At 39.4% G+C, this 21,009-nt stretch overlaps 1 protein-coding gene across 2 annotated transcripts in view; it reads right to left on the bottom strand.

Annotated features, from left to right (window-relative positions):
• The window catches only part of LOC126470282 (uncharacterized), a 137,326-nt gene that overhangs the window by 9,373 nt on the left and 106,944 nt on the right, over positions 1-21,009 (bottom strand). For both annotated transcript variants that reach the window (XM_050098032.1, XM_050098033.1), the window contains 3 exons: positions 13,911-14,037; positions 12,008-12,201; positions 1,550-1,744 (listed from right to left, as the gene is read on the bottom strand). In XM_050098032.1, the coding sequence (XP_049953989.1) occupies positions 1,550-1,744; positions 12,008-12,201; positions 13,911-14,037 (516 nt within the window). The remainder of the gene's footprint in view (positions 1-1,549; positions 1,745-12,007; positions 12,202-13,910; positions 14,038-21,009) is intronic.

The following is a 21,009-nucleotide window of genomic DNA, read 5'->3' as shown; positions in this document are numbered from 1 at the left end:
GATCATCTGTCATCCACCTGCCATCACAAGCTCTTACAATAAAACCAGCAGGGAAACTTTCTCCCTTTGGGACTGTTTTCTGATTAAAAACCACATACGGTGGCAATTTTATCCATCAGCCATAATGCTGAACATCACTGGCCACCGCTGTTTTTCAGCACCACATGTACACATTTGTATGCCACATTTCCCTACATTATTTATTGTAGTGTATGTATTGTAGTGTATTGAAGTAGACTGACATTTGGCTTGCATTCCCTATTTGAGAACGTAAATAAAAATTTTTTGTGCCATAGTTGGGTCATACAAATGCTGAAAAAACATCAAATTGTTTTCGTAAGCTTGAGGCAGCTTTTGTGCTATTGTAGTTCTGCAATGAATACACAGATTATTTCATAACATAAGTTGTCCAACCCAGCCATACAAAACGTTAAATTCCATTGGCAAAATGTTTCTCTCACATGCTGTTTTGCAGCCTTCAATTTCAATTATTTCAGTTGTAATGGCATATGCACATTTCCTGTTTTGAACTAAAAAATCAAGCACGTCTTTTTCCACATCTGCATATTTGCACTTTTACCCTCAAAATGAACACTGAGTTTTCAAACTACTTAAGAGTTTCTCTTCACTTGTACAGCAGTGAGGAAAGCTGATAACTTGAAGCTTAAATTTTGCTGAGTAACTTATGTTGCTTTCTCATCATCACTCGCAGTCTCTTAAATTAGTCATTTTATCAAACCTCCAATACGCAAAACCTGTCCTACTGGTGATGAGTCATCTTTTCTTATGAGGTAGTTGAAGACAGGGAGGGAAGGCAGATAGACTTCTTTTTCTACTTGAACCTCCTACTGAAACCTGTCCTGTTGCTGATGAGTCTCACTTGGTTATGTGAAAGCTAAAGAAGGGGAGGGAGAGAGATGCAACTCACAAAGTACTGTCACTAAATTAGCTTTTCAGTTACGCACTCTGGCAGGAACAAGGGAAGATTAGCTTTTTATCTCCCATCAGTAATGAAGTCATTGCTGGTGGAACACAAGCTCTGACTGAGGAAGGAAATAGGCCATTCAATCTCCCGCAACCCAACATGGGATTCATCTTAAGCAATTTACGGAAATAAGGTAAAAATCTAAATCTGGATGGTTGGATAGCTAGTTGAAACACTAGACTTCTGAATATGGCTCCAGTGGCTGACCACAGCACCACCATGCTCGGTCTCTGAAGGCAAGCAAATTTTTGCAGGCTTGTATCCTGTTTAAGCAGCATTGAGTATTTGACTGGTTCAGTTAATTCTATCATCTAAGTATGGAGCTGATGCACAAACTTCAATTATCGAAATAATCGGTGTGATATAAACTGCAAGGGTTAAAGAAATTTTAATTTTATATATATCTATGCACTGAAACAGGGGTACAAGCACTTATGATAACATTTTTTCTGCCAACAGCAGGATCAAAACTCACAGTAGAAATTGTATGTCTATAAATTACTGACATTATAAATATAATTGGAGAACAAACAACATTCAAGTATAATAAATTCAAAAACTTACTTGTGAAGAATACTCCTTTCCTCACTGGTAAACTCTGCCGTGAACACGAGATCTTGTTCAGAGTTACTCCTTGCATATGATTCGAGAAATACGAGTGCTTTATTTTCGAATGAGGTTCCTGGTTTCTCAGCACTTTCTTTCTTCCCTTCCTTAAATTGACTACCAAAGCCACTTCTGTTCATTTTGGCTGTCAAACTAAAAAAAAAAAGGTTATTCAATGACAACAGCTGCAGAATTTGGGAGTTAAATAGATTTGATCCATATATCTTGAGCTAAAATTGTTTCATTTCCATACATATTTCACAAATACATATTCTATGTTTATCACCACTGTAAGGAGATTAAAACAACAAGTATATATTCACATTAATGTGCAGGTGCTGGCCATAAAATGTGGAAACACCACGAGAAATGCATGCATAAATACTAATGCAGATGGTAAACAAGCCTGCAGGTTGTGCCATTGTATCTGAACATGAATGGCACCTGTGCAATGTCCTCAATACGTTGCAAGTGTAAGTCATGGTCACAACAGTGTTCTATGTAACTTTGAGTTCATTATGTCGGAGATAAGTGAATTCAAACATGGGCAAATTGTTGGTGTTCACATGGTAGGTACTTCCATAAGCATGGTGATCAAAGCATTTGATGTTTCAAGAGGCATTATATCGAAAAATTTTACTGCATACAGGGAATGTGGAAAAACATCATGCACTAAATCACAGTGTGAACAGAAGTGTGTGTGTTAAGTGTTCATGACAGAAGGTCATTGAAGAGGCTAATGATGAAAAATAAAAGGAAGACACCTGTAAAAGTCACTGCAGAACTGAATGTTGCACTCACAAACCCTGTCAGCACCAAAAAAATATGAAGTGAGCACCGTAAGTTGGGTATTGTAGGGTGAGCAAGAACTCCAAACCCAGCCATCAGTGATGCAAATGCCCATAACATGGAAATGTGGGAATGAAGCTGTAAAACTTGGATTATGGAGCAAGGGGAAAAGTCAATTGGTCATATGAATCTTGTTTCACACTGTTTCTAACTTCTGGCTGAATTTATGTTCCAAGAGGGAAACAAGGAGGAGATTTGTTGATGATTTGGGTAGCCATGTCATGATATTTTTGGGCCCCATGGTTACTCTGCAAAGTCGCATTACTGTCAATGATTATGTGACCATTTTGGATGATCAGGTCCATCCCATGGTACAATGTTTGTTCTCCAATGGTGATGCCATGTTCCAAGATGACAGAGTCACTGTTTACACAGCTCACATCGTCCAAGACTGGTTTTTTGAGCACAAGGATGAATTGTTGCATCTCCCCTGGCCACCAGTCACCAGATCTTAATATTTTGAACCTTTGTGGTCTTCTTTGGAGAGAAGAATCTGTGATTGCTATCCACCATCATCATTACCTGAACTTGACATTATTTTGCAGGAAGAATGGTTTATGATTCCCTTGTAAGCCATACAGGACCTGCATTTATCCATTTCAAGATTATCGGAGGCTGTTTTGTATGTCAATGTGTTTCCTAACCATATTAGACATGTTAATGTGCTAGGTTCTGGGTGTTTCCATATTTTGTCCAACCCCTGTATACTGTACATTATAAAATACTAGCGAACCCGCCAATGCTTCACAATTGCTAAATATGTACTAATATCCTTCTCCCCCCTTCTTTGTCCATCTCCTCCTCCTCCTCCTCCCCCCATTCTCTATCCAGCATCTCCGTGCCCCCCCCCGGTCATCTCTTTCTCCTCCTCCCTATCTTTCTCCACCTCCTCCCCTCCTCTTTATCCATGTCCTCCCTTCATATGTCCATCCGCACCTCCCCAGCCATCTCTTCTTCCCCCTCTCTTTGACCTTAAACCCCCCCCCCCCCCCCCCCACACACACACACAAATGAGGTTTAAGGTCAAAGAAAGGGGGAAGAAGAGATGGCCGGGGGAGATGCGGGTGATACTACACGTGACCCCCAAACCCCGCCCCCTTGGGTGGGGCAGGGGGGCAACTTTTAAATCTTAAATGGAAACCCCTATTTTTTATTCCAGATTCGGATTCTCCATAAAAAAGTAATCAAGTTTTGTCTGAAACATATTTTAAACCATTGACAGATGGCGCTGAAATCGAGAAAAATTAAAACTGGGGAAGAACTCTGATTTATTTAGAATGATCCGAGGAAGACGCATCAAATTGATACAATATGTGCACCAATTCTTTAATTATGCCAAATTAAGCTCTTTTTTTTTTTAAACAAAATGCATCCTACCCGCCACAGTTTTTGATGGAGGAAGGTGGAATGATATTAAAATCTCATTACGGAACTCTTCACAATTGCATTACTCACCCAACTGTGGCACTACCGTGGCCAAACTGTGAACTACGGCTCAGTATAAAGGTCAGTGCAATGTGATCAGACGTCGCCTCACTTTCAGATTGTGAACCGTAAACACGGCTTACTATCTTCGTACAGAGATTGTTGATTTGATGTTACGTTTAGGTGAATGCCATAACAATTACGCTGCAGCTGCGCAATTGTATGTGGATAGTTTCCCAAACAGACGACATCCAAACGAAAACATTATTCAAAATTGCACTCAACGAGCTCGAAATGGATACATGCACTGTTCACCTTGTCATCACGACTACAGTGAAAATGACGCTTGTACCCTTACCGTTCTCACCTGTGTTCGACTGGATCCCAAAATGAGTAGTTGTGTGATTCAGAGACTAACTGGAATACCAAAAGCAACTGTTTCGAGGATTTTGAAGGCGCATAAATATCATGCGTATCATATCACACTGACACAGGCATTAACGCCGAAAGATATGCAAATACGCGTGCATTTCTGGCAATGGGCCTTGGAAATGATAAGAGGTGACAATGATTTTTTTTAGGTACATTATGTTCACCGATGTAGCCACATTCAAAAACAATGGCGAATTAAATCGTCATGACTGTCATTATTGGTCCCCTGTCAATCCACACTGGCACAGACCCGTTGACAATCAACACAAATGGTTGTTAATGGTCTGATGTGAAATTTTAAACGGTTTCTTGATAGGACCATATTTTTTTGACCCAAATGTTACTGGAGATCTTTCTTACAACTTCTCTGCGATGATTTGTTGGAGCGAATGGAAGATGCTGATTTAGAAACTAGGAACGAATGTCGTTCAAACAGGATGGAGCAGCTCCTCATTATGCTAAAAATGTGCAGAACGTTTTAAATTTACAGTACCCTGGTCAGTGGATAGGACGCAGCAGACCAATTCAGTGGCCTCCACGTTCACCAGACATCTCTTGATTTTTTCTTGTGGGGTTATTTAAAAAATATTGTTTATGAAAGACAGCCCACAACCTGAAACGATATGGAGCAATGCATTCAAAGAGCGTTTGCAGCCATACCACAGGATGTGCTGCTCAAAACTGTGGACAACTTTCACAGATGATTGACTTTATGCATTGAAGGAAATAGGGATAATTTTGAACAATTTCTTCGTGGCTAATTTCATTAATTAAGCACCCCAAATTGTGAGATGCAAGGGGACTCACACTAATGAAGCACCCCAACATGTGAGAGGCAAGGGGACTCACACTAAATTTTACTTTTTTCTCGATTTCAGTGCCAGCTGTCAATGGCTAAAAAAATTTTTCCGACAGCCCGGTCACACTGTGGACATTGTTACTCTCATAAAGAAATGTGGAAGGCATGCTAATTGTACAACAAGCTCCTTAATGTGTTGCCCTGCAAGTACAGAAATGCATTAAACCTGATTGTGGACTTTCTGAATATGTATTGTAGATTGTACTGTGATAGTGATTGTTAATAGTTACAAATTTTCAGCCTGAGAGATAAATACTACTGATTCCTAAAAAACAGTATACTGCCTTTTGTCCTGCAATATCCTGTGAGTGTCTATATGTACTACCTACACTGCGTAAAAGAACTGAAAGGTCACTTTTTCGCAACTCCAGCATTTTCCCCCGTTGGTATGCAGAAGTTTGAAATTTGATTCAATGGTGCCTAAAACCTTTCTCTGTAAGGATGCAAAAGCGATGTCACATTGGCACCAAATTTCACCATAATTCTGTCTAATGCCACCGTGTATGTGTCACACAATAGACTACCCTTACCACATCTCACCAATTCTCTTGGTGCCTCTGTGATGGACGTCTGAACTGTGGCACCCAGCATTACAATCCCCAGCATTGAAATCAGGCAGTTTTCTTTTGTGTGGCTGATGAAAATATTTCAGACACATTCCCACTCAGAAGAGATACAAAAAGGCCTAAGGAGATGGCATAATGGGCGTCAATGAAACTACCTCTTCCCATGGGGAGTATTCATTGAGACACATTTTGTGGTCTAAAATCACAGTCTGCAGTGCAATGCGCAACAGAACGACATTCTTGACAACCTTTGACAGTGCTGACACCTCTCAGATGATTCAACCCTTCTTTAAGGACATTGAGGGGTTGTAACCCAAATTAATTTGATATGATCCATTTTGAATGTAGCATGACCACAAATTTTGCTCTGGTGTACAGTGTGAAACCACTAGGGACTGTTCAGAACTATTCAGTGAAAACTAAACATGATCTGAAGCAGCAGGAGTGTTTGTGCTTTTTGTGCCCTCCTGTGGAATCATAATGGGGATCCTCAGTGCCACCCTTGACTGATACCTATGCACATGCAGGCACGCAACCCCTTCAAAATCATTCAAATTCTGCATGCCTGCAAAGAAACACCAGAGTAGCAGTGTAGTGCCACTCAAATGAATGGTGTCAAAGAGGATGCCTGTGCCGAGTCACCCAGGAATCAGTCAAAGGCTGTCTCTTTACAGATACATTTTTAAAGTGCACAATACAGGTATGCAGCTGACACAGAATGTGTTGCCCCCACCCCATAATCACGCCACAAGAGGACTGTAAAATCATAAACATCCTTTGTTGAACCAGATCACGTTCAAATTTCGTCAAATGGTTTTGAACAATCCCTAGTGGTTTCACAGGCAGGATAAAGGGGAAATTCTTTACCTACTCCACAATTAATGCCCATGCACCAACAGAAGAATCCGAAGAAGAAGAGAAAGAAGTATTCTATGAATCTTTCGAAAGAGTATATGATGAGTGCCCAGGGCATGTTATTAAAATAATAGCTGGAGACCTAAACTCTCAGGTGGGGAAAGAACAGATTTATACACCAATAATTGGCCCCCACAGCAAACACGCAACAAGTAATGATAACGGAACAAGGCTTATACTGTTCACAGCATCTAGAAATACGGTAATAGGGTCAACACTGTTCCCATAGAAAGAAATTCACAAGGGAACATGGAACTCACCGGATGGAAACACAGTAAATCAGATTGACCATGTGTTGATAGATCTGAGACACAAATCAGACCTATTGGACGTGAGGAGTCTCAGAGGCCCAAACATTGATACAGATAATTTTCTGGTATGGGCACGGGTGAGGGCAAGGATATCTAACGCAGCTCAAGGAGACCGACCCAGGGCACAGAAATATAATATAACAAATTTAGAATCAGTGGAAGTAAGAGAACAGTATCAGGAGAAGATAACTCGGATTTTGGAAAACACTGGAGAATATAACAATATTGAAGATCAGTGGGAAACGATAAAAACGATGGTGGAGACATTGGCAAGAGAGATACTTGGAATTGGGGCAAGACAAGTAAGACCATCATGGTTTGGTACTGAATGCAAAATAGTAAATGAAGAAAAGAACAAAGCATATAGCAGGATACTGTGGTCACACTGTACGAGGAGGATAGTAGAAGAATACAAAGAAAAACAGAGGACTGAAAAGAGGACCCACCAAAGAAAAAAGAGAGAATGGATGAAAGCAAGTGTCAAAGAAATGGAGCTCAAGAGATGCAAAAATGGAATAAGGAAATTCTATAGAGGGGTGAATGCGGCACGGAAGCCTTTTGGTAGCAAAACAAGCTTAATAAAAGATGAGACAGGGAATATAACAAGTGAAGAGAAGGGAATATGTGAAAGATGGCGCAGGTATTTTGATAGTCTCCTCAACCCTAGAATAACTATACCAGAGAACCCAACAGACACCAATGGGGAAGAGGACCCAGACAACAACACTACCCCACCGAATATAGAAGAAGAGAAAACTGCCATGAAGAAATTGAAAAACAACAAGGCGGCAGGGACAGATGGTATTCCAGCAGAACTGTTTAAGCAAGGAGGCAGAGAGCTGGAACAAAGCCTTCTGAAAATGGTCACCAGAATATGGGAAGAGGAGAAAATGCCCCAACAATGGAAAGAGGGTATCATATGTCACATATATAAGAAAGGAGATAAGATGGAGTGTGGCAATTACAGAGGGATCACACTATTTAATTTGGGATATAAAATACTCTCTAATATGCTATTCGACAGAATACTCCCGATCATACAGAGGGAGACGGGGCTGTACCAATGCGGATTCCTTCCTGGGAAGTCAACTATAGATCAAATATTCACCTTAATACAAATCCTGGAAAAAAACAAACGAATACGGAATTGGCACGTATCACCTCTTTATAGATTTCAAAGCAACTTATGATAGCATAAATAGAGAGCAGTTATATCAAGCTCTAGATGAACTGGGAATCTCTATAAAGTTGGTAAGGTCAGTGAGAATGACAATGAGCGAAACACAAGGTAGTGTAAGAATAGGAGGAATGATGTCCAACACATTGAGTATTAAAAATGGAGTGCGACAAGGGGATGCATTGGCATTCCTTCTCTTTAATGCCACCCTGGAGAAGCTGATGAGAAACGCAAACCTTCTGAATAGGGAAACGATCTTCTATAAATCAGTGCAGATACTGGCCTACACAGATGACATAGATATAATAGCAAGAACCCAAAAAGCAATGGAAGAGACATTTACAGCTCTTGAACAGGCCAGTAGAAACATGGGGTTAATCATTAATGAACAAAAAACAAAATATATGGCAGCTGGAAAAGCACATAGAGAAAATATGCCAAATGAAATAACAATGGGCAATTATACATTTGAGAGAGTTGAACATTTCAAGTACCTGGGCTCGACAGTTACACGTCTAAATGATACCTCCTTTGAAATTAAGCAGAGATTAATACTGGCCAACAGAGCCTATTTTGCCCTAACAAGACTTCTATCCTCAAGGCTCCTGACTCGTGCCACGAAATTAACTATGTATTAATCACTTATACAACCAGCGCTTACATATGCCTCTGAAGCCTGGACATTAACAACTAAAGATATTGAAACACTAGATGCATTTGAAAGAAAGGTACTTAGATGAATTATCGGCCCAATCTGTGAAAGAGGAAGGTGGAGGAGGGGATACAACCATGAGTTATATACAATATACAAAGACCAACCCATCAGAAGGATAGTGAAATCATCCAGACTGAGATGGGCGGGACATGTGGTTCGCATGAATGATACAGAAGTACCAAAAAGAATATTACAAGGAAAGCCAGGAGGGCAGAGAGGACGTGGTTGACCACGAGCCAGATGGGAAGATGGAGCAATCGAAGATCTTAGGAAGATGGGCTATAGAAACTGGACAGTATTGGCAAAGGACCAAGAGAGATGGAAGAAAATTGTAGAAGAGGCCAAGGCTCATCATGAGCTGTAGAGCCAAGAAAGAAGACAATACAGGTATGCAAGGTGGCACAGAATGTGTTGCCCCCACCCCATAATCACACCACAGGAGGACTGTAAAATCATAAACATCCTTTGTTGAACCAGATCATGTTTAAATTTCGTCAAATGGTTTTGAACAATCCCTAGTGGTTTCACCCTGTACATCAGAACAAAAATTGCAGTCACAATACACTCCAAAGAGGTCACATCACATTAAATGGGGTTGAAACTTCACTATGTACTTAGAGAAGGGCTGAATATCCAGGGGTCACAGCACTGTCCAAGGGTGTCAAGAACATCATTCTGTTGCACATCGCCTTGAAAACGATCAGTTTTGACAGTGAAGTGTGTGTCCATGAATGTCCTATGCGAAATGGAGGTTTCACTGACATCCATTATGATACCTCCTGAGGTCTTTTTGTGTCGACTGAAATGTTTTCCTCAGTCACCCATAAGAGAACTGTGTGATTTCAACACTGAGTGCCACAGTTCTAACCTCCATCATGAAGGCATCAAGAGAAGGGGGTGAGATGTGGGTAGAGGAAGGTGTGACATATCCACAGTGGCATTTGGCAGAATTGCGGTGAAATTTGGTGCCAAATGTGACATCATTAACCCACAATACACCTCACATGAACTGCTGAGGACTGGCCTTTTTCCCTGGATGTCTCGACACGCTGTTTCAAGTGTTGCTGAGCCCAAGTATGACATTACAGGGTGCTACACTTTTGTACCATTATGCAGGAAGGTTGTAGGCACCTTTTAGTCAAATTTCAAACTTCTGGGTCTCAACAGGGGAAAATGATGTGGTTTCAATCAAATGACCCTTTAATTCTTTTGTGCAGTTATATCTTGATGACAAATTATTATCACTTACACACAAATAAACACAGTGTCACTGTATATAAATTAAGATATAAAACAATAACTAATGAGGAGTGACTTTGTGTACCAACGCTCAACTATTAATTTTAATTTTTTACATATCTGTCTTTCACTAGCCGGCCGGGGTGGCCGAGCGGTTCTAGGCGCTACAGTCTGGAACCGCGAGACCGCTACGGTCGCAGGTTCGAATGCTGCCTCGGGCATGGATGTGTGTGATGTCCTTAGGTTAGTTAGGTTTAAGTAGTTCTAAGTTCTAGGGGACTGATGACCTCTGAAGTTAAGTCCCATAGTGCTCAGAGCCATTTGAACCATTTTTTGTCTTTTACTTCTGTTCCCTCATATTTATTGCATTTAAAACATTTAAAATTTCTATTGATCATGCTGTATCCAAATATAGTAATCTAATAATGGCTGTACATCACAGCCCATAAAGCTGTTGCTTTCAGTGAAGTACGCAGTCTCTAACACCTATGGACTTTTATTTTGTGAATATTATCACCTTAGTTTTCCTGGATGATTTTTTAAAATGTACTCAGAACAATTATCTTGCACAAATGCAGTATGGATTTTCCACTTTGCAATGGTGTTTTGCTGTTTTGAATTTTGTAGGCAGATTAAACCTCTGTTGACAGACTGCTGTCAACTGTAATGGCCACTTTTGCTTCACAGTCCATATAACCTGGATCCCCCCCCCCCCCCCCCCATAACTTCACTGAGTTACATAAATGGGAATTGTACTTAAAACATATTCTTTGGTGCCAGAATCCTTCTGCTCCAAATCTCCACTAGACCCTGTTCCACACCCACTTCCATGTCTGTCCCCATGCCTCTCACTGCCATCAATCTCCACAGTCTCCCTCCCACTCTGTCATCATGTGCTACATGCAACTTCACCTGCCAGCACCAGAGTGAGCTCACCAGTGCCACATCACTGTCCATCCCTGCCAGTTACCTGTCTCTTTTCCCCTCATCCTCCCCACCTCCTTGCTCACCGCACCTACAACACCCAACACGACCCCTCATCCCAATTCAGCTACTGCCCCAGGACACGATAGCTGTGTGTATGTGTATGTGCGTGTGCGTGTGAGAGCGAGTGTTTATTGTTGCCTGGAAAATCAACAATGTTTTCAGCCTCACCATTTATGTGCTCATTGACCCCTTGATGTGTCATCTATATGGCAAATAACTGTCATGTTTCAAAGTTCTTTTCTTTAGTATCCTCAGTAGTGAGTTTCTCGCTTTGTTTTGTGCTGTCTCGTATGAATAATTGTATCATGTCCTTTTAATATTAATGATCAAAATCACTTGCAGTCCTTAGCCTACAACTGTACATCAATATTATTATATATAAAAACACCTGCCACTTTCCTCTCTGTACGTAATCCCTTTCGGATCATCTCCAAATTAATTCACCAATTAATTTATTGCCTTGTGTCTTCAGATGTAGATGTAAAGTCATGGTTTAAACACATTATATATATATATATATATAATTTCTGGTTAATACCCATGAGTGACAACAGATTAAAATAAGCAAAATGACTATATAAGTTGAGTGACAATGTGTTGAAGAGGAAGAAGGCATATGAAATGCTTAGTGCAACTGTCCAGTAAGAGGAACTTTCTAGATTCTTCAGGAATTTATTATTGTAAACCTTTATAAGCAGTTTCCTCTTTCTCATACCCTGCAAAAGTAACGCTATACAGCCATCATTGATAATAATCAACTGAAATATTTTACTGAGAAGAATAAAATACTGTAGTAATAATAATAATAGGCATAAATACCATAAATAAATGTATATTTGATAACAGAATATGCAATCACATCTTGTTTGCAAGCAAATAAGCCATGCAAAAGAATAAGCACGAACACCCTGTGTAACAGTGACCAACATGTAACTAATTACCTTATTGGCTCTACTATTCCCTGCTGTGCTTTGCCGAGGCCGCCACCTGTCCAGCCCATATTTGCCATCATTCTCAAAGCTACACCCCCAACAGCAGGTGTAACAGGTCCTCTATTCTGTGGTTCTTCTACCTCCGAAACTTCTGGTTCACCAAAGTTTCTCCCAACAATTTGGTCGTAACGCCGACGTTTTATCTGAAAATATTTATGTTTTTCAATATGTAGACTTGTTTCAAAAGCTACTTGAGACCATACCACAGATAAATCACATTTCACAGCACCTTCACTTCAAAGCCTCTCAAAATAGACCACAAGTGGTGCTGAAAAGCTTACAGTGATTCACCATTAGATACTGAAAACAACAAAGGAGGGAAATACTCTCCTCACAATAATAATAATAATAATAATAATAATAATAATAATAATAATAACAACAACAATTTGTTGCAGAATATAACTTTCATTGCTAGAAATTTACCTCGGAATGCAAACAAAGCAGAAAAAGTTGCAGTTGAAATAAACAGAGATAACAGATAAACAAATTAACACATTTGCAAGGAATAAAATAAAACATTAATAAATTTATGAAAAAGCACAAAAATACCAAGAAAGGATTTTCTACTTTCTAAACCACTGGCCATTAAAATGACAACTCCAGGAAGGATAGAAAATACCAAAAATTTATGTATTGTCTGTATACAGTATAGCAAGAATATACACGAGATTTGGTGGTACACAGTCTGAAAAATTTTGTACACATAACTACAATGTCTTGCACAAATGAGGGCTGGGCATTGTGTTACAGTGAACTCGGATGACAGATACAAGTCTCTCATTCCAGGCTGATGCCACTCTATGACAGAATTTGTCAATCGCAGGGCTCACAAGCGGTGGCATGCCAATCTCTCGGCAAACCGAGACAGGGCTTTTCGACAGGAGACCTAGAAAGCGGTGCACAGCCACCAACCTTGAACACATCATGCATAATGCTGGCTTATTAGCTGTGTCAACTGGATGTGATCACGCCGTGTACCTGATGGTTCCTTGTACCGTGATGCTAGCTGCTGGGACCGTACGATGATGGCAAATACAATGTGGTAATGTTCATTCTCCTCAGAGCCTCCACACATGGATAAGTCTGCCCTGTTGCCAAACACAGAAGTAAGACTCATCCGAAAAGATGATGCCGTGTCACTCCTGTATCCTGTATCATTGGCACATGCACCACTGTTGGTACACCTCTCTCTGCTCCGTGGCAAAAAAGCCGCTACTGTGATTGCTGTGCTGACTTTCCGTGGTGCTGCAGAATTTGTCTTAGTGTCTATGTGGATATTTGCTTTGCTGCAAATGAGTCAATTTCCCCAACTCACAGTACGTGATGAGGCTGTACCATCCCACATGGCTGGCCGAAAAATGAGTCTTGTTTCTCAGGTGGTCAATGTGTTATATCCTGCATGGCGGCAAATATGGCTCTCTCTGACTCGTCAATTCCAGATTTACATGAGAGCATCAGGGTCACAACAGACGTGAGTGGTGTCATTGGGGAACAATAAACTGCAGTCTCAATAGGCCAAAATTCTGTCACTGGCGAATTATGACATGTGCTCTCTTTGTTACACAAGTCATAACATAAACTTCTGACAAACAACTAACATTCACATGTGATTCTCGAATGAGAAATCTGCTGTATAATCTCAACTTATGCACTGATTGTGGATGGCATTACTCCTATTGACTCCGTGCAGTTGTGTTGAAATGTTTGGACATTTACATATTCAAACATGTAGTACGATCCTTGCCAATTTGACTTTTGTTGTGCTGTCTTCACAGTGTTCAATTTTAAGGACCAGCAGTGTAGATAGCAATAAACAAGCAGGGCGGAAATCAGAAGCAAGCATCTTTACCTTAATTGTAAAGCATTGTTCCTGAAGCTTTTCCAGAGCTTTTAAGTAAGTCTTCTCTCGGGCTTTCTTTCTCACCGCATCTGCTTCCACAGATAGCTCTTTCCCTCGAATGTAAACTTTAAAAAGCCTGTTGATATGAAAGTCAACACAATTATAATATAAATGCGTTAAGTTCAATTGTAGAAAAAAAATGTAGGATTCAGAAAATGACTTTTGATAATAATAAAAATAACAGTGAAATATGAGTATTAAGCATATTTCAGGCACAAGCGAATTGTCTACTTGCCAGACACCACAGCTGAAATAACTGTAGGAAAGGTGACACACAAATTATTAAAAAATGTGAATGTTTCCAGCTTTCAACAATATTTAAATTAATTTTCTTAAAAGAGATAAAGGAAGTCAATGTCTGGCCCGCATCAGATGAGATTCTACGTGCACAGAAGGATATGGAAGTAGCAATGACTAATAATGAGCTGTCAGAAACTGAAACAGCACAGGTGAGAGGTATAAATAAAAGCAGAAGGTAGGTGAGGAAAAACATTAGCACCAAATTTTACAGTTCTGAAAGTTTAAGATTCAACCAAGTTTCCCAGTTTGCTTGTTTTGGGGTTAATAAAACTATATATGAAGGGTTTATTTCAATAGTGGTACAAGTCCATTCTTGTCCATTCTGAGATACAGAGTCCTAAGGTTAAATGAGTGCTGAAAAATCTGCAGTTGAGATACCAGAAATATTCCAGTATATATACTGGTATCTCAGCTGCAGATTTTTCAGCGCTCATTTACCTTTAGGACTCTGTATCTCAGAATGAACAAAAATGGACTTGTACCACTATTGAAATAAGCTCTTCATATGTTACCATATAAAATTAAGTGCATCAAAAGTTCTCATAGGCAGCTTTATGGACGAGAAAATGCCCACTCATCAGATGTTACGGGAGGATGTTGGCCAAGGGAAGGAAGGTATTAATTTTGGCAACATTTATAACAAGTACATTGCACTTCTGGCAGATCAAGTAACAAATTTTATCAAAAACACAAAAATCATAAGCAGACAACACAATGTTTTGAAGTATTTGTCAGATAACTGTGAAAAAATGATAAATGCAGGGGTCAGAAAGTCAATTTTATCATGCTTTGGATGCTTTAGTAAAATTTTATCAAGGCCCAGAGAAAAAAGAAAAATTCAAATTTAGCTCAATTTCCATTTATATAAAAAAAGCTTTGGTCTACTTATTAGAAACCCATATTATAGGTAGCAAAAGGTTTTTAATTTTTATTTTTACTCTTAAAAATAGTGTAAGATAGACAAGTTTACAAATGGACAAGTGAAATTACATTTGCAGCCTTGAACCAATCTTTTGTAGTTCGGTTCTCGCAGGGAAAAATTCACGTGAAAAGTTTCTGCAGGTGGGCATCCATCCATTACCCTTGAACAATATTTGGTTTTCAAATAATTATTTTTGAGAAAGATGTTTGACAGAAGTTGTGTGGAAGTAAACATAGAAGCCATGCAAATAGGATTTTTTTAAAGCAATTTGCATACTTTTCCAAACCATATTTACCACAAAATTATTCAGTGGCTGGAGTTTTGTAAGTCTGCAAGGACTTCTTGTAAATCAATTACTTCCATATGAAGTGAAGATTTTGGAAGATTAGATACCTTTACAGCCACATCTGCCAAGTCTGTCACTGGAGAAATTCATATGGTAACAGTTTCCCTATTTCTGCAAAGTTTCGGAATCTTTCTGCAAATTCCTTGGCAAGATCTGATACAAAACTTCAAAACACTGCTGTGTATATTTCAGAATTATATTTTTTTATATTCATATTATTAGAAAATGAACAAATTTTTGATTTCTAATACCTTTCTCACATATATCAAGCTTGTGAAGGAAAGCAGACATTTTTTACATCATATTAACTCAGTGTTGAGTGCACGTAAATATTTGATAATGTCTTTCAGGTAAGCCACAGCTAGCATACTGCACATATCTGCTGGGAATTGCAAGTTGCTTTCTGTGTCTCCAAGTTTTCCAAGAAAGAGGTTACTTTTTTTTATCTGCTCTTTTCTTAGCCAACAAACACGGTTATGTTACAGAACGTCACAATATTCCGAATCACATTCAGACAGAATCTCCTTGAACTGCCTGTGCTGAAGGGTAGAACAATACCTCATGAAACTGATTAACTTGACTAAGTTGTACATTACATCATTCAGTGTAGTGCACAAATGGTTGTCTGGTGAATTATGCACCAATAATAAATTAATTCTGATTCTTATCGCTGATAATCCTTACACAGCTCTTTTCTGTGCCCCGCATTGTACAAGCCCAGTCCATTGAAAGGGGAAATCATTTCACCATAATTAATGTCTGATTATGAAGTCAGGGAAAGCCTGCAACAAATCATCTCTACAAGTCTTGTCTTTAAATGGCTATGATGCTAGCAATTCATCCCATAATACTGTTATTCCTTTTCACCATTTAAAAGGAAACAACTCACACAGGAACCAACATTAGTTCATCATCAACAATGTCACATGATTTGTCAAGGGCAGTAGGGTAGCAAGGTATCTTCTGTAAAAGCCCGAGCAGGCTTCTTTTGTTATCAGCAGCCAGCCAAAATTTCTGTTTTCTTGTATTGCTTCTTGCAAATAATCGAATACCCTGAATAGTGGTAACAATATCCTCCTCCTCTTCTAGAAGTGTTGCGGCCACTACGAACATACATTCTTTTACTATTTAGGACTCTGAATATGGCTTCTGGTTCTTATTAAACCTCCAGCACACACACACAAAAAATTGCTTTTCCTAATTTTTCTTGCTCGCTTATGCACAGAGCAAGTATGATTGTGTTTTTCTTTTCTTTTTTTCCCTTTTTGTTTGTATGAGCTAAAATATGTCTGAAGTTTATCTCGACATGATGCACTGGCAAAAGCTTCTATGGAACTGCTGATGAGTTGTTAGCTGTTTCGTAGTGTCGCTTTGAATTAGCACTTTCAACAACAGCAACCGCTTTGTTGCATGTGAGGTTAACTGGGATGGCTTCAGCCCTATCAGGTAGTGTAAAACAATACTGTTTGGTCCACTCAGTTAGAAACAGTGTGTTTTCACTGCCAACTTTGCACTTTTTAGGATCCATATTAAATGATGCACAAAATGTTACTATCATGCATCAATAAACAACACAAATAAATTAACAGTTGTGTAGCATGAGATCGCAACAATGAAAGCTGGCCTGCTACCACCCGCACTACAATCCATACTTTCATCAACTAAGGGTCGAAACACATCTGGTGGAGAGCACAGCAGCATTGCTTTTACTGCCAAATAAATTTCAACATTGCTGATGTTGAAATAAAGTAAAAAATACACAAACTTAACCCTAGTCCCTGAGAGCATCAAAGTAGACTCTTGTGCATGTGAGTGCAGATGGTTACTAGAATGAATTTTATTTATTTCTGATTTTATTTTAACATCAGCAACGTTGGACTTTATCTGTGATTTGAATCTGAATGGGTGTGTGTGCTCGAGCATCTGCACCCCTCTTAGAAACCAGCTTGAGCATGCTGTGCTCTGCTCTCCAATCTAAGCCAACATTGTCTGACTATTTGTTGGATGGCTACTTGACCTGGCAGTGCTGTGAAGTTTTGGCTTAATATTGGCGTGTTAATATAGGACAGAGTTACGAATCCAGTTTAAAAAGTTCTTATATCTGCTCAGTTGTGCTATTATAACTGTGGAAGGACTTAGTGGCACACAAAGAGTGAGACAACTGTCTCTTGAATTTAAACTGAATTAGAAATTAAAAGTTTGAAAAAGTTTTTGGCAGTCCAGTTTTCAACCTTCTATGTACGGAACAAACCATGGTCATCCAGTTGCCAACCATTGCTGTGTCATATTATCAGTTTTTCCAACTACATTTTATTTTTATCATGCTAATGGGAGATGGATGAGTGACTTGACACTACCAGTCGCAACAGATGCTGATATATATTATTGCTACATTGACTAATTTTGTCTCTGTTCCCATAAACACTTTGCCAAAGACCACATTAAAAACTAATGCTACCAAGGCAACACTGAACAAAGCTCTAAGAGGGTAACGTACATCCGAATATACTAGTTTCTTATAACCTCTGTTTAAGAGCTGAAGTAGTGACCTACTACCCATTCACAATATGATTAATTCACATATAGTTATCCACAATAATGGAAGTTTCTCATCTAACGTACACCATCCAGAAAAATCTGTGACGGACTTTATTCCTGACACATAAACAACACTAGTGCAATAACTATGTTTAAAGTAACAACTGTAAACAACAAATGTGCATTTGACCATTCACTCATGAGCAGGCAGTGTTATGTAATGGACATACGGCCTCAGGCACTTTACTGTCATTGTGTCACAAATTGCAATGGCGCAAAAAAGGGGACATCTCTAAATTAAATGTTCAAGATATCATCTAGAATGTTTAGAAAAAGAGAAAAAGTGTGCAAAATTTGTCCCACACACCTTGACTTCTGAACAGAAACCAAACATGGAGATGCCTGTTGTGACTTGATTGAAACGAAAACCATGAACAATTCTTTTCTGTAAAAAGTCATCACAAATGATGAGATATGGTGTTATCAATATGATCCTACCACAAAATGTCAAAATGCAGAGTGGGTACCTGAAGGTTCAACAAGACCAATGAAGGTGCAACTGTGAGGCAGGAGTTGAGCAACATCCATAAGAAGGACTTTTCTGAAAGTTTCACATGTCGTATCAACATGCTGTACAATATACTCAAATGTACGTGTGTGTGTGTGTGTGTGTGTGTGTGTGTGTGTGTGTGTGAGGGGGGGAGGATAGGGGGGGGGTGTCTATGTACAATACTTGAAGCATTAAAACCACCATCCTACCTTTTCTCTGTTTTTTACTAATTCACTCTCCAAACTTTTTAAAAGTTTAAACAGCTTCGTTATAACACCGTATGTAGACTTTAATTTCACCAACAATAAAAACATGGCAGCAACTTTCAACAATATTTTATACTATCTTAAGTATACAAATCAATTTTGATTCCCCAAAATACCGTACTGACACAAAGTTAAACTGACTGTACTTTACTTTACGATGCCAAAATTACATTAATAGTCCGCCGCTACATATCTGGACCAGTATTTTATTCTTGGAAGCAGTTTCACCCATTTCTTCAAAATATATGTGAACAGTGCAAATTATATTCCATGTGTTTGTACATTGTGCATTATACATGGAAACACAGGCATAGTGATTAAGTATATGCAAAGATGTAAAAGCCATATCAACTGTTATTAATCTGGCATGTGCATCAAGTAGCCACAAAATTCTTCTGCCTGTCTCAAAAGCAACAACTTAACTTATTATACACTATGTGATCAAAAGTACCTGGACACGTTTTTCATATCAGGTGGATTGTGCTGCCACCTACTGCCAGGTATTCCATATCAGCGACCTCAGTAGTCATTAGACATCGTGAGAGAGCAGAATGGGGCACTTCGCTGAACTCACAGACTTCGAACGTGGTCAGGTGATTGGGTGTCACTTGTGTCATACACCTGTACGCGAGATTTCCACACTCCTACATATCCCTAGGGCCACTGTTTCTGATGCGATAGTGAAGTGGAAACGTGAAGGGGCACGTACAGCACAAAATCATACAGGCCGACCTTGTCTGTCGACTGACGGAGACCACTGAGAGTTGAAGAAGGTCGTAATGTGTAATAGTCAGTCATCTATTCAGACCATCACACAGGAATTCCAGACTGCATCAGGATCCACTGCAAGTACTATAACAGTTAGGCGAGAGGTGACAAAACGTGGATTTCATGGTCATGTGGCTGCTAATAAGTCACACATCACGCAGGTAGATGCCAAATGACACCTTGCTTGGTGTAAGCAGCATAAACACTTTCAGTGCTTATGAAACATCGAGATTCATTTGACTAAAGATCAGAGGAAGTCAATGGCATACCACTTCTAACAGAACCATGCTTAGTAAAGCACTGTGGTGTTCAAATCAACTTTTGTGTTACAAACAGCTTTACAAGGGTATGATAAGCACAAAGTAAGCAAAATGCCAGGAAAAATTCCGAAAGTACATGAAACCTCTGATGACACCCAACACAAGATGGAACCCAGATGAAGGAGTCAATACGCAGTCTTATACTTGGATTGTTTGGGACTGGGGGAAAAATGTGTCAAGCACCCCTACCAGAGTAGGTTAGTACAGCAGGCAGTGATTTAACAAACACAAGATTAAACAAAAGCACTGCAATAAGTTCCAAAAAATCCTACATGTTGTATCAACGGCTGTCACAGAGGAACAACTGGCTGAGATGGCATTGTGGATGAGATGCTGGATTCACTTTTGAGTGGATTGGAGCTCAAAACCCTGTCCAGCCTTCCAGGTTTAGGTTCTTCGTGGTTTCTTCCAATCTATTAAGGGAATACCAGGTTTGTTCATACGATGTCAAGCCTGACTCTTTCTTTTCATACAGAGGCTTATTATTAGCACAGAACTGAGATAGCAGCCTCCTGTTGTGAGTATTAAGAGCACAGATACTTTAACTGGATTACTGCAACACACTTCCATGCAACAGTTACTGGTGTGTGCCCTCCGCTACACACCGTTGGGTGGCTTGCGGAGTATAAATGTAGATGTAGATGTGTTTTTAGCAAAGTGATTGTCATAAGCAAGGAGGGAAATAAATAATGATCTTAGGTCTCTTGAACTACTGTTGACATAAATAAAGAAAAAAATTACTTCTCCAGCCTAAATTTAAATTAAAATAAAAAACAACAATATACAGATGTCCCAGAAGGAATAGTTAATATTTGCTTTGGACGACTTTCTGCCATATCCCTGGATACTGACAATTCCTTCTGGGACACACTGTATTGAGGCTCCTTGTGCATGAAAGAGTGATTGTGGAAAAAAAATTAACAAATTAGCTAACATTGTAACACTATAAGAACACATACACAGTGACACAACAGTCATCTGGGCAGGGGGGGCGGAGGAGAGATAGGAAAGAGGGGAATGGGGAGGGGGAGGGGGGGA

This window comes from Schistocerca serialis, chromosome 3, assembly GCF_023864345.2.
Source record: "Schistocerca serialis cubense isolate TAMUIC-IGC-003099 chromosome 3, iqSchSeri2.2, whole genome shotgun sequence".
Taxonomy (NCBI): Eukaryota; Metazoa; Arthropoda; class Insecta; order Orthoptera; family Acrididae; genus Schistocerca; species Schistocerca serialis.
This window is presented reverse-complemented; position numbering and strand designations above follow the sequence as displayed.